The 14,302-nt window shown below is 45.2% G+C and overlaps 2 protein-coding genes across 11 annotated transcripts in view; one reads left to right on the forward strand and one right to left on the reverse strand.

Moving 5' to 3' along the window:
• The window catches only part of STEAP3 (STEAP3 metalloreductase), a 109,301-nt gene that overhangs the window by 70,119 nt on the left and 24,880 nt on the right, over positions 1-14,302 (forward strand). The window lies entirely within an intron of this gene.
• C7H2orf76 (chromosome 7 C2orf76 homolog) overlaps positions 1-14,302 on the reverse strand; it is a 72,164-nt gene that overhangs the window by 12,441 nt on the left and 45,421 nt on the right. For 4 of the 5 annotated variants that reach the window (XM_058301113.2, XM_012529374.4, XM_071216487.1 and 1 more), the window contains exon 7: positions 11,526-11,700. In XM_058301113.2, coding sequence (XP_058157096.1) covers positions 11,624-11,700 — 77 coding nt within the window. In that variant the 3' untranslated portion in view covers positions 11,526-11,623. Of the gene's footprint in view, positions 1-10,804; positions 11,101-11,525; positions 11,701-14,302 lie in introns of those variants that run through there. The other variant, XR_011649290.1, reaches the window with a different exon arrangement.

A 14,302-nucleotide genomic window follows, 5' to 3' on the forward strand; every position in this document is an offset into this window, starting at 1 on the left:
GGGTACTGAGAAAGAGCTAAAATCCTCACCTACCACAACAGGAAGTCAATAGATTCTGCTTGAAAAGGACAAATCCAGGAAAGCAATGGAAACAGCGTATGTAAAATATGAAGGGAGAAAGCCGGAGGTGCTGCTACAAGAATCTGAAATAGTTGTTTTGGAGGTCTTGAGACTAAAGAGAGGACCCAAAAATAGATATTGGATTATGTTTGTGAACTGGTTTGGGCATACTGATTATATTGGAATAAGAGGTTTTACTTTTACTTGATTAACTAATGGTTAAGGCTTTGATTGGGCCATGTCAGTAGGATGTTGAGTCCCTACCCCCCTTTCCCAGAGAAAACTACATGGCAGAGCAGAGAAATTAGTTGGCGTTTTGATGCTGGAGTTTTGAGCTAAAGCCCAGGAAGGGCACACACAGGAGAAGGACACAGGAATAGAGACGGCTCTTTAGACATGGCAGAAGCCATGGGGAGAGAGACAGAGCCGTTCGCCTGGTAGTCTACAGCTGGCCTTGTGGAGAGAGCACGCAGCTTAGCCCAGAGAGAAACGGAGCCAATGAGCCCCTGGAAGAGAGGAACCCAGGAAGCCTGAACTCTTGGCAGACGTCGGCAGCCACGTTACCCCAACACGTGGCAACAGACTTTGGTGAGGGAAGTAATTTATGCTTTATGACTTGGTAACTGTAAGCTTCTACCCCAAATAAATACCCTTTATAAAAGCCAACAGATTCCTGGTATTTTGCATCAGCACCCCTTTGGCTGACTAATACAGTTGGGTTCTTTGGATAATTCAGGAAAATTTCACTCTACTTTCCACTAAAACCGAGACACTACACTGTCCTTCCTTAAATACCAGTTTGGGCCAACCCAGTCTAATGTGTATGGATTTCCAATTACAAATGCAGTTGTGAAAGGAAGGTCATATTTGTTTATTTCCGTAAGTCTGATCTCAAACCCTATCTGGCTTGAAATTCAATTCAATTACTGTGGTGCCCAAGCTTCCTGGCTCAAGATTATGCAAAGGTCCTGGGGCAAAGTATTCCAGGAGCCCCTTTTAGTCTTCAGTACACACTGGCTTTCCCAGAGATGCCTGTTGTCTCAATCCATATGGTCCCAAGAGGTTGAGCCACCTGGCTGCCCCCATGCCGAGTGGGGGCCTGGGGTCTTAGGGCTTTGTGGGGGTACAGCTCTTCTCCACTGAGGCAGGGCTGCCTCCCGAGAATGCACACCTGCCAGTGCAGAACGCACGGCCTCCGACCCCTTTCAGCCTTGGAGAATCACTCCAGTCCCCTACCTTCAGCTACTTGTCAAATCTCCGTGACCAACTGAGGCTTTCGCCAAAGACTGAAAAAGTTCGTCTTCAAATTGCTTTTGTTTTCAGCCCTACAAGCGTATGTGGGCTAAGAAACCAAAGAGCCCAACTATTTTGGAATGCGAAGAAGGGAGAAAACAGAGAAGCATGCTCAGTTTGCTGTCTGAATGACCATTCTGTCCCCTTGATCTGGAGACACGGCAGAAGGCCGGTTACTAGGACTGCCCAGCAAATCCCAGCACCTTCAATCGCACTCGGGGGGCTTAGGACCACAGAGCTTGTGCTAGGCCAGGGAGTCCTATTCAGCCTGGAAAAACCTAGAAAAGGGAGTGTTGGGGAGGGTTGAATGGTGTGCCTGGCTCCTGCCCCAAACAGCCCCTTCTTGTGGTTAGCCCCTTCTCCCCTTGACATCTTAGTCTGGAAGCATCTACCAGCTGTGGTGCATCCATTAAAGAACTGTGAGGCATCTACAGAACTGAGTCTGAAATTACACACCCGGGCAGTCCTTGGGAGCTCTAAGGAGACCCTGTCACCTCAGACCCACTCTCAGCCCCTGCTTCTAACGCCAACTTAGCCCACCGTGCCAAATAGTTTTCTGCAGTTGGCCAGTCCCGAGCAGAGCCTTGGCAAGTCCACAGAGCACAGGTTGCACCGTGGCTGACTGGTTTCCAGTCTGTTCATGACCTTAAAGCAAAATGTCTTAATTTGAAAAAACAACCTAGAAACAAAAACAGGGTTTTGTAAACTCTTCAAAGAGTCATGGCATTGCCTGATCACAGGTGAGCACATCCAGCCTTCAGAAAGAGGGAACTGTTGTGCAAAATAATTCCCATGTCCCTGCGGCAGGGGTCACTCCGCTCCCCGAGCTCTGGGCACAGCTTTAAGGCAAAAGGATGGCTTCCAAGCCCCTCCACAGAGAGAAGAGATTCTCTAATGCAAGTGGTTTGGGAAGGAATTTGTTAAAGCAACTTGCTTGGGCCAAACAAAGCAAGCTGAATATAATGAACAGTGTATGTGGAAACTTTTAGCACAGAATCTTTTAAAACTGCTTGCTTCACAATAGCCAAAAAGTGAAAGCAACCCAAGTGTCCATCAAAAGATGAATGGATACACAAAATGTGGTCTACACATACTGTGGAATATTACTCAGCCCTAAAAAAGGAATAGGTTCTGATGTACACAACGACATGGATGAACCCCGAAAATATCATGCTGAGTGAAAGCAGCAGACACAAAAGGGTGCATATTATAAGATTCCACTTCTGTGAAATGTCCAGAGCAGGCAAATCCACAAGGTCAGAAAGCATATTCGTGGTTGGCAGGAGCTGGGGAGAGGGGGGGAATGAGGAGTGGCAGCTAATGCATACAGAGTTTCTTTTTGGGGTGATGGAAACTTCCTGGAACTAGGTGGTGGGTAATGATTGCAAAACATTGTGAGTATAATTAATGCCACTGAATAGTACAGTTAAAAATGGGCTAAACTGACAGATTTTATGATTTCTACATACATGTTGTTGCCACAATAAAACATTTTTAAACAATTTTAAAAGCATCAGACCCCTCCTACCCACCCACCCACACATCCACACAGGTAGCAAACACTGCTTCCTACCTTCCAATCCGCAGCTTTCTTTACATGACAGTCTTCAACAAAATTATCAAGGGTATTTTCAAAACAGTGTTGACACATTGTTTTTAGAAGTAAGAAAGACTACAGTGGTACAAATGACTAAAGTTGGCTATTGGCTTTGAAATAATTGGGTATTGGCTTTTAAAATCTAAATTTCAGGGAGTTGCAACTCCATGACCACTTTCGTACGTTAGTACAACACCCCATACTGTTTACCAGTTAGAAGCTTTGACTTTGAACTAAAGTACCCCAAGGTAACCTGACAGGTGGGCAAATACACCCACTACGCGCCGTCATTGGCAAGTGACCCAGTCGGTCCTGCCAGGGCCACCTTTCAGGCTAGGCAGCCTCTGCTGACACCTGGTGGCTGAGGGCGGGAAGGCACGGGCGAGGTAGGAGCAGACTGCCCTGGACCCTCTCCTGTGCTGGGGCTCCTCTGCTAGGAAAGACATTCGGCCGAAAATGACAAGAAAGCACTATACTGGGGGAAGAGCCGCTGTGCAGTTGTAGAGGGTAACAGCTGAGCGTGGCTGGCTCCAGTCTAAGAATTCTGGGCAGGTATCTAGAGCAGGGGTTCCTAACCAGGGTCCATGAGCTCGAATTGAAATTCGAAAAACATTATTCTTGTGGGGAGGTGTTGGTGCAAGTGAGATACACTTACCAAACCCACAGTATAGTGGACTCAGTAAGGGGTCCGTGGTTTTCACCTGACTGGCAAAGGGGTCCGTGGAACAAAAAAGGTTAAGAGTCCCTGGCCTAGAAACTTGAAACTGCAAAGCCTGCCTTTGTAAGATTTTTCTTCCCAAAGATTCTATTTGTTTGAACGCTCTCTGTACCCATTTATTCAAGCACCTCTCCATTTTCAGCAAGCTGTGCCTAGAGAATAGAGAAAGGAATGGCTTTATTCTTAAACATGCAATTTTAAACTGTTCGGCTGGTGTTAAATAGTCCGTTGGTCCCGAGTGGGGAAAAGTCCAACCAGAAGGGGCCACGTAAACAGAACGCCTGACGGGTGATGTGTTAAGGGTTAACTGCTTCCAAGGGCCAATTTGGGAAGGGAGGGCTTCTTAGAAAATGAACAACGATTCTTTCCCCGGGTCCTAAGGCGCTGCCGGCCAGGGTGTGGGAGCTGACAGATCCAGGAGAGAGAGGTGGCAGGCAGGGAGGCACAGCCTGCCAAGAGGAAGGGCCCGGCCCCCCTCAGCGCCTGGGGGTTCACCTCTCATTCGTGTCCAGGCTCTCCTGAACGACGGGATTAACAACTATTCTTCCTTTGTAAAACAGCAACAGGACTGCCCTCCCCCACACAGACTACGTGTGCTGGGCCCGGAGCGAGGTCCCTTGTGAAGCTCCTGACAGCTCTGAGGGGCGGCCGTTACTGCCCCATTTAACAGAGGGAGAAGCCGAGTCCCCAGAGGCCCGGCAGCTCACCCAAGGTCGCGCCGCTAAGCTAATTATCAGCGTGTGCCTCCTCCCAACCCAGAGATGTCTGACTTGAAAGCCAGCGCTATTTCTTCCTCATCACGCTTGCCTAAAGCAAACACAGAAAGACAAATAATTCTGGTACATGGAAAAGTGCGCCATTTGTCTTTTTCAATTTGTATAATTTTAAATGTCACCACAAGTTCACTTCTAGGTCACTTTTTAAACAAGCAACTTTGCTTGAAGGCAAGTGTGTGTGTGTGGGGGTGTAATCCCGCCATAATTTGTACAGTTGTAGGATCCACTGCTCAGTCTTCTACTCAGCTTTCCAGGGACCGTTCAAACAGAAACAAATGACAATCGAGGACACTTATCCTGCCTGTTGTGAATCACCGCCACAGCGTTTTGTTGCAACTGGTAAAAAAGCCCTCACGCAAGGCATAGGATTGCCTCTGGGCATACATGGGAATTGCACAGCAGAGAGAAACTGTCAGCTGCATGAAAATGCAGGTGCTGGTGGAAACCGATTCAACCCAATAAAAACGAATGTATCACAAGACTTTAAATCTCACTCAATTCTACTTAAAGAACATATGAATGTGGGGCTGCTGACCATTCTTCCAGAGCCCAATCTACCTCTGTGTACAAATTTGTATGGCTATTCTTCCACCAAAGAAACCACTGGAGAGTTTATCCAATCTGCATGGATCTACTTTGCGATGAGATAAGCTTCAAGAATCAGTGAAGTTTTGCCTTAAAATTCAAATACTATCTCCAAGGCATTCATTCATTCATTCATTCAAGAAATATTTATGTAGGCCTCTTAGATCCCAGGCAGTATCCTATACACTGGGGATATTCTCAGAGCAGGAGATAGACCAGAAAAGGACTTAAACAACAAAAAAAGTATAACAGTGTCAAAGGCACAAGGAAAGCCGTGGGCGGCAGGGGGTTGCTATTTTATACAGGGTATGCAGGAAAACCTTTTTGGTGGCATCTGAGCAGACACCTGGCAGAAATGAGGGAACAGCTCGTGCAGATATCTGGAGAGAGGCATTGCAAGCAGCAGGAACAGCAAGTGCAAAGGCCCTAAGGCAGGAGTAGGTTTGGCATGCCCCAGGAAGAGAACCCAGGTCAAGGAGGTTCTGGGAGAGTGAGGGGAGATGCTGGAGATGAGGTTGGAGAGGTGGGAGGAGGAGGATCGTGCAGGGCCTAGCAAGCCTCAGCAGGAAACTGGCTCTTCTCTGAGAGTCCTGAGGTGAGGCACGACAGGCCCTGACTTAAGCTGGAGAAGAGCCACCTACCCTGTGGGTGGAGGATGGTGGCAGGCACGACGGTGGGCAGGGAGCCCGGTCTGAAGGCTACTGCCACTATCCAGGCACGGGAAGGCGGTGCCTCGGTGGGGGTGGCAGCAAAAAAGGTGAGACGAGGCTGGACTCTGGATGTTCTCAGGACTGGCCGATGGACTGGATGTGGAGTCAAAGAAAAACGAGAGAAGTGACTCCAGGGCTTGGGGCCTGAACCAATGGATGACTGGGGCTCATTTCCCTTCGAGGGAAGACTGAGGAAGGACCAGGTTTGGAGAGAGAGCGCAGAAGCTCAGATGTTGGCATGCGACCAGCGGATACCTAGCAGCCTCCACAGTGGGGTCCCAGGGACCGAGGGGGCTGCGGTCCATACGGCTGGGCAGTTTAAAGCTGTGGAGATGCCCGAGATCATCGAGGGAGTAAATATAATTAGAGAAGGCAGAGGACTGGGCCCTGGGGCAGTCCAGTGTCCAAAGGTGAAGAAGGCGAGAAGGAACCGATGAAGACGAGGAGGCCTCACCAGCGAGGCACCCAGGAGCCAAGTGAAGTGTTTCCAGTCAGGGGGACGTCAGTGGATTCTGTGAGTCCAGCGCTGCTAACAGGTTGAGTAATGCAAAGAGAGAGAACCACACTGGTGACCTTGACAAGAGCTCATCAGCAGAGCACTGCGATGGAAGCCTGCTTGGAGAGAAAATGAGAGGAGAGAAAGGGGGAAAGAGAGGGTACGGATGACTCAGTTAAGGAATTTTGCTATTAAAGGGAGGGAGGAAAGCGCGGCAGTGGGTGTGGGAGGGCTACGACGGGAGGCGTTACAGCGTGTCTACAGGCTGGTGGGAATGATCCTGTGGAGAAGGAAATTAGATGACGCAGGCGAGGAAGAGGACGGTTGCTGAAGCGATGGCCATGAGTGTTCACGAAGCAGAGGACTCCATGCCCGAGCAGAGGGCAGACTCAGGCACGAGCGAGCACTGCCAGCCATCCGCAGTGGCAGGCAGCGGGTGGCGGCACAGCGGCAGGGAGGGGGAGGCGGTGGGGAGCAGGAGCAAGTGCTTCCGATGGCCTCCTTCTTCTTGGGGGAAGTGGGAAGCAAGGAGAGCAGCTCCGAGCGAGGGGAGGTGCCACGGCACCTGAGGAGCTGGGGAGCCTGGGCGAGTGAAGGAACCAGGGCAGTGGAGGACGGCAAGGCAGGGCTAGGAACCTACCTGCGCTCGGTCGTGAGGTCAAGCTTGGTCAGCCCGCATGTCCTCCGGCCACGTGCAGCTCTTCCAGTGCAGGGGTGGAGAGGGCAGAGAGAGGAACTGAACTTGGAGGGGACTCGAGGGGGTGTAAGGGAGATGAGGGTGTATACAAAGGAATGACGACGAAGGACCACAGGACCTAAAGTAGGTCGCAGGGAGAGACACTGAAAAGACAGGAGGATTACTGGATTCTAGATGGTGGTGGAAATGGGGTGAGTTTCGTGGCTGCAGGTGGGGCACCGGAGGGAAGAGATGGACAGACGGGAAGCAGACAGAGAACCGGAGGTTTTGGGGACTGAAGTATGTTCCCCCAAAGGGCATGTTCAGGACCCAACCCTGGTGCTGTGGGTGGAAACCATCTGATAATGGGACCTTTGAAGATGCTAGGAGTTAAAAGCTGTGCCCAAACTGAATGGGACGGGGCTTCCTCCGACGTGGCTGATGCCTGTGCAGGCAGAGTGGACACGGAGGGGAAGCCCAGGGAGCAGCCAGAAGCTGGGGGTCAAAAGAACCCGGAGGAGAAAGAAGACAGGCCGTGAGCACCATCATGTGCCGGCACAACGTGCCCGACTGCCGTGGAAAATGGCTGTGGCAGGGGGCGGCTGAGCCGGGAGACAAGAACTCTGCACTTGAGCCTGTCACTGGCCTGAGAGGCCCTGAGCTATGAGAAGCCTTGTCCAGGTCAAGGCTGAATTGTGACAGGAGCGCTGGAGTGACAGAGAGCCAGGAGCATCAAGGAGTAAGGATGGGGTGGGGCGCCTGGGGCGTCTTCCTCGGGGAGAGGGGAGGCAGGTGGACTCGGAAGGCAGGAAGCTCCAAGCAGGGGCTGTGAGGGAGGAGAGGGAGGGCAGTGGTCAGGAGTTAAACCAGATGTGGAGTCTTGCCAACGGGAACTGAACACTGAAAGGAGAAGACGGCAGCTCTCCATCTTCCCGGCTCGCACTCACCACCAAGTGGCGACGCAGGGGAAGGAGCCTCACAGGCCACTGGCCCTAGTCCTGGGAAAGATCAGAGCCCTGGCCTGGACTGGCCACGAGGATGCCGCTACTGGTGGCAGCACTTTGCCTATGTGTTGGATTTAATAGAAATGAGGCTAAAACCAAAAGCTCGAGTGTCTCAGGCAGCACTGCATCAACAGATCTATGACAGCAACTGGAACCGGAAATGGATTTTCACCTTCAATCTCTCCTTGCCTCTGAGTTAGGTTATTTGCTGAATACTGGAGGGAAAGGCCCTGTTTGGGACGAGAGTGGGTCGCAGCTCCCTGGAAACCCACCCTGGGGAGCCGCATGGCACATGCCCCACGTTTTTTTTAAAATCAGTGCACATTACAGGATCCTCTGACTGATCAGTGGTCCAAAAAGTGAGTCTCCGAAGGCCATTATCCAAACTTTATGTTGTTATTATAACCCAAAATGCACGTGTGGGCATGGGGGAGGGCCGGGGCTCAGGTCTGAGAACTGACTGAATGTGTCTCCTCGGATGTTAAAAGATGACAAAAGCTGTGCCTTCCACCCAGTTGGAGAGCTGCTAACAAGTTCATCATGCTGCTTCTCGTATTGTTTAATCGGCCTGAAAGTCTTCATTTTTAAGGTCTAGCCAGGTGCTAAATAAATAGCCCCTCTTTTCTCCACTGATCACAAATACTACTTCTATTATATACTAAATTTCCATATATGTGAATGAGTTCTCTACTGTGGTCTATTTTCTTGGTCTGTTTTTTTATCAATACCAAGCTGTTTTGATTCCTACCACTTTAAGATATATTTTGGTATGTGGTAGGCAATCCCCGCTCCTTTTTGATTTCCCAAGCTGGTCTTGGCTATTCTTATACATGTCATTTTCTAAAGGAATTTTAAAATCATTTTGCCAAGTCCCATGATAAATCCTCCGGGATTCTGATTGAGAGTGCACTAAATTACAGATTAGAGGCAACAAACATCCTCACAACACTGAATCTTCCCTCTACGAGCATGTCACTTCTCTCTTTGTGAGGGTCTTTTATGTCCTCTAATAACATTTTATAGCTTTTGTGCACATTTCATTTTGGCTCATTATCCAGCACTCCTGAAGTCTCTTATTAGTTCTAATAATTTGTCAGCTGGTTCGCTTGTGACCATACTGTCTGCAAATGAATGTTCCGTCTCTCTCTTCTCCATAAGTGTGCGTCTCACTGCTTTTACTCTGTTACTACATCGGCTGCAGTAAGACCTGCAGAGCCATGCTGCCCAGCTCTGCCATAGTGGGCACTCTTGTCAGGTTGTTATCTAATAGGTTGCTTCAAACACTTCTCCATTAAGTAGGTTTTTGGTGGGTGGCCTTTGGCACATAACAGGCATCATTTTCTACTGTGAGATTTTTTTTTCCTTTAATCTGTAGATTTTGTGAATTACATTGATAAGTTTACTTTCATTGCTGGTAAAAGCCCCTTTTAGTCATGATAGATAGATAGATAGATAGATAGATAGATAGATAGATAGATAGATAGATAGATAGATAGATAGATAGATAGATAGATAGACAGATAGATAATTTTACATCTGTGCTTACAAGGGAAATAGTCTATATGTCATTTTTATATTTTAAGGAGAATACATACACACTAAAGGCACTGAAATACACATTTTTGCACTGTTTACAAAGAAGAAAATGTGCAGGTAACGATCTGCTTAATTTTTACATAAAAAAGAAAACTGCCATGCCTGCAAAAGAAACAAGTGGCGTATGTCTGAACCTGTTCTGCTCGCTCATTTCCCTGTTTGGGCTAATGCTGTCAGCAGCAACCCATCGCTCCAGCAGCAAGCATGGCCACCTCCATGCCCCTGTCCTCCCCACGCCCAGCCAATCTCCAGGTCCCAAAGCCTGTGCCAGCCACTCCACCTCACGCGCACTGGGAGGCCAAGGGACAGAGCGTGGATGAGGGCAGGGTTTACGGCTGTCCTGTCTTGGGTGAATTACTTTACTTCTCTGAGCCCCAATTTCCTCATCTATAGAAGAGACATGAAACTATCAAGTCTGCAGGGTAGCACTAAAAATTAAATGAGGTGACATCTGCACAACACCTGCCATCGACTGCAGGAGCACATGTTAGCACTACCCCAAGAAGGGCTCCTCTACACTCCTGCCCCCCGATACTGCCTGAGACCAGGCCTTCGGCCTCACATGGTCTGTGATTGGGGCCTTGCAGCCTTTCTGCTGTCTGGACACTGCACTCAAACCTCACTTCCTAAAAAAACAAATTTGCTCAGGTAATTTACCTGCTTAAACCCTTCCACCGGCTCCCCACTATCTGTAAGAAAGTTCCAAGTTCTCAACAGGACTCATAAGGCCCCCTGGAGTCTACCTCTGTGGCCTCCTCTTCCTCCATTCTTGTCCATGTACATTGCACTCCAGCTCCCTGAAATTTGTACTCTCTACTGAAAACCCCAAGCTCTTTCCCTCGCTTCTCTACTAAGCAAAAATTTCTATTTAATCGTTAACACACAGCCCAATTGGCACTTCTTAAAAATAAAAGATCTCTGAATCCCCACACAGAATTACCCCACAGCAGTTTTCACTGTCATTATATTAAAATTACTTGTTTATGTACCTTTCCCCACAACGTAGGGCAAAATGGTCTTATTTTATTCTTTATTAGTTTAACTATTTTTTATTTCCTAGGACATATTTGTGCATTCAGCACTTTGTTTAATGAATGAAAATATGAATAAAATAAATAGAATTTGTTTTAAAGAAGGTTCTATTAAATATTTCAACAAAGCACAGAATGTTCTGATCATGTTAATTGGACTTTTGAGGTTGACTATTCTTAAGTGAGATTCAACCACAATGAGACCAATCTGTCCTACTGACAATTAGTAAGAGTTCATGGAGTAATTCTAGTGCCAACTAACCTCTCCAGGAGTCCTGATTAGGTACAAGCTGGTCAAGAGGCCTCTTTGAAATTACTAAGCTCTCAGTTTCAGGTACTGGCTGTCAGCCATTTTCAGGAATCAAAGATATGATATTATTGGAAAGATGTATCTTCCAGGATGTGGACTTGTTCTCAATGGACACTTTTTTCCCAGAAGCGCAAATATCCTGCTACCTCCTCTCCAAATAAATGAATCTGGTTCTATATTAGTTTGCTCCCGAAGTCAGGAAAAAGAGCTTGGCGGGGCGGGGATTCCAGCAAGGTTATCTGTAAAGGCTGAAATAAGAAGAAATAACCCTTTTACTTCTTAAAACATTCCTAAAATATCTGCAATTTAGTTCCATTGACAGCAATATATACCACATACTCCTTGAGTTAAAAGATGGCATTGATGATTTTAAGAGACTCTTAAAATCTCTTTAGCTGAAGACAGTAAGAGTTGCTTTAATTAGAAACTATAGTGAAAAAACAAAATAGCACTTTAGTCTTTTTTAAAAATCCGACACGCAAATCACCAAAATAATAAAAAATTATTAAAAAATTATGATTAAAGAACCAATATTCCATTATGATTTTTAATAACGCTGTCACCCACTTTTTTCTCAAAAATAAATGTTATTTTACAATAAGTAGGCAAGCCGAATCAGATTTGCAGAGAAAAAACTTGCGACAGATTTTAGTTCAAATAGTAGAATCTAGGATTAATTTTTTAAAAAGATTTATTTGTCAATTTAAAAAACTCGCTGGTGGAATAAAAAGCTTACTACAGGAATGCAAAAAAGGGAGCCCAAACAGGTCTTCACCAAGATGAAATGGGATTAGCTTTGTAGTTCTTATAATCTTCTTCACAGAAGAATGCAATTTCAGTTTCATTGGCTGAAAAGAATAAAAACAGAAAATGAAACAAAATTTAAATGTAAAACTAAATTTTAAACAAGTATGGAAATCCACAGTGCTTTGATTCACTTTACGTGCTTAAAAGCTTAAATGTTTTAGAATCACTTTATTTGCTTAAAGAAGGAAGATGAGCTATTTGGTTGTGCAATACATTTCAACGACAAGAAGTTTCAATTGCAGTTATAAGAATTTAAAACTCAAATAATTTAAAAGTAAAAATTAAAAATAATCTAAAACACTGAAAACAAGACTTAACACAAGAATCCAGGTTTTAGGAAATCACATAATTCCTCATTAACACGCATCTTTACAGTTCTACAGAATAATAAACCTTCATTTTTTTCTTTTCAAATTTGCTATTCAGTTACTGAAGGAAGGGGGGCAAAAGAAACAACCAACTCTTTTTCCCCCCTGCAATTAGCCTGTAGGTATAATAATTTAATACTTAGAGGATCAGTAGAATATTTTAAAGATCACTTTTCATTCTCCCTCATGACCCATCAAATATGTGTCTGAAGAAGTTAATTTTTTGCCCTGCTTATGACTAATTCATAAGGCTTCAACAATATGCAAAGTGAAAGACACAAATTGGCTTCTACTACAATACCTTCAAATACCTCTAATTATTCACAGGGGACATGGCACAGCTAAAGGACCCACAAGGTTCAGAACAGTCACAATTCTTCCAACCTAGCAGGTCAAGGACTTCATCTTCTAAAACAATAAGTCAGCAACATGATTAATTCAAGCCGGAGCCAATGTGATGGAGAGCCTTCCGATTATTAAACATGCAGTGCTTTAAGGTGTTGCGCCAAGTTCCACCTTCGTTTTTTAAATTAAACCAGAAGTTAATACAGTCTGCTTGGCTTTTACAGAAAGAGCAAAAGGGCCTTCAGAAACTCGACAAGAAAATGGATAAGATTATTTGTAATGAATACTGAGCACTCAATTAACATATACTCTACTCTAAAAGCAGACAAGTAAACTCTTCAAGCCAAATAAATCGGATATTAATAAAGGATGTCGAGGATTATACTGGTCTCTTGGTTTATAACTCTCATCTCATCATCAGAATTTATTACAAAAAGGATAAAATTAAAGAGCTTAGCATAACATTGCCTTAAAAATGTTTTGGCTATTTTTAAGAATATCAGATTTAATGTTTCTCCATCATAAGTACCCAGGCTAATTATAGGAAATATAGAAATGCACAGAGAAGAAAACAAAGTCACCCATAGTTTCACAGTCTCATTCTGGTCTTACTGCATCTTGAAGATTAAATTTAACCTGAGGAGATGAAAATCAGATCGCAAACTCTTATCACAGTGAGCCCGTGCAGGGGCACAGCAGAGAGAAACTAGGAATCAATGAAGAGAGGCTGTAAACAGATGTACCCCGAGCAAAACAGCAAATTAACGTACAGTTCAACTTTACAAGAAAGCAGCATTTAAAAGAAGAGCAAGAGGCTCCAAACTTGGAGTCAGTGATATGCTGAAAAGGGGGCTTCAAAAAACTCAATATTCAAAGATGATATACTTCAAGATCTTTCCTTTATACGAAAGGTTCCTGGGGATGCTTTCTGCTTTTGATTTTAAGGGCAGCATGCCCAGAGATAGACCTTCGGCATCTGTAGGTGCCTCTAATCATCCTTCTAATGGAAAATGAGCAAAATCACCCTGTCCTCAAGAACCACAGGGCAAGGCCTTTTCTGTTCTATTTACATGTGGAGTTTTATGTCGCACTCATCCCACACAGCACTCCACATTTAGCACTCTGCACTAAGTGTAATGACCATTTTCACTTCCTGCAGCTGACATTTATCTATACCCCTTCTGAAAAACTAATGGGTAGTTCAGCTCTTCAGTACAGTAATAAGAGGCTCAGAACCAGATGATGTAAGGAAAGGACTGACAAAGCACTTTGTTTGGACAAGCAGGTTCTCTTGGGTCTCATTAACTTATAGATCAGTCCATTATTTATATTTATATACAGTATTTATGCCATCTCTCATAATAGATGCTCAAAATGAGCTAATCTAGGGAAAAGGTATTATTTTCAGATGATTGTCTTTTTTTCCCCAAAAAGACTAAATTGACAAATGGGTTAAACTCAAATACTTCAGGCTGATTCAGATTTTTTCATCCCGAACAAACTGGAAAGCAACATACAACATAAAAATGACTCTGAACATTCAAAAGTACAACATAAAATGGATTTTAAACTTTAGTAATATGGTCCTCTAACGCAAATAGAAAATACTGTTTTAAAAAATCTATAAAACTCTGTTGAAAATATTTGAGATAATGATTTCATGTACTTATAGTATATATTTATTTGCCAAGTTAAGTGGAAACAAATCACAAAAGATTGCCAAGACCTCTCCATCACCCTTTCGCCATTGTCCCTTAAATTCTTGTTTCCGAAATTCTTCTGAAAATGGCTCAAGAACCCTCCAGGAGTCTACTGTGTGCTGGTCCTCTAGGGCACCTGATTTTAAATTAAATGTGCTGCAGGCATGTGCTCCCAGGTACACAGTTCCAAGCTTGGCATGCGACTCTGAAATGAGTGTGCAATTGAAAAT

Source organism: Dasypus novemcinctus, chromosome 7, assembly GCF_030445035.2.
Source record: "Dasypus novemcinctus isolate mDasNov1 chromosome 7, mDasNov1.1.hap2, whole genome shotgun sequence".
In the NCBI taxonomy this organism is placed as follows: Eukaryota; Metazoa; Chordata; class Mammalia; order Cingulata; family Dasypodidae; genus Dasypus; species Dasypus novemcinctus.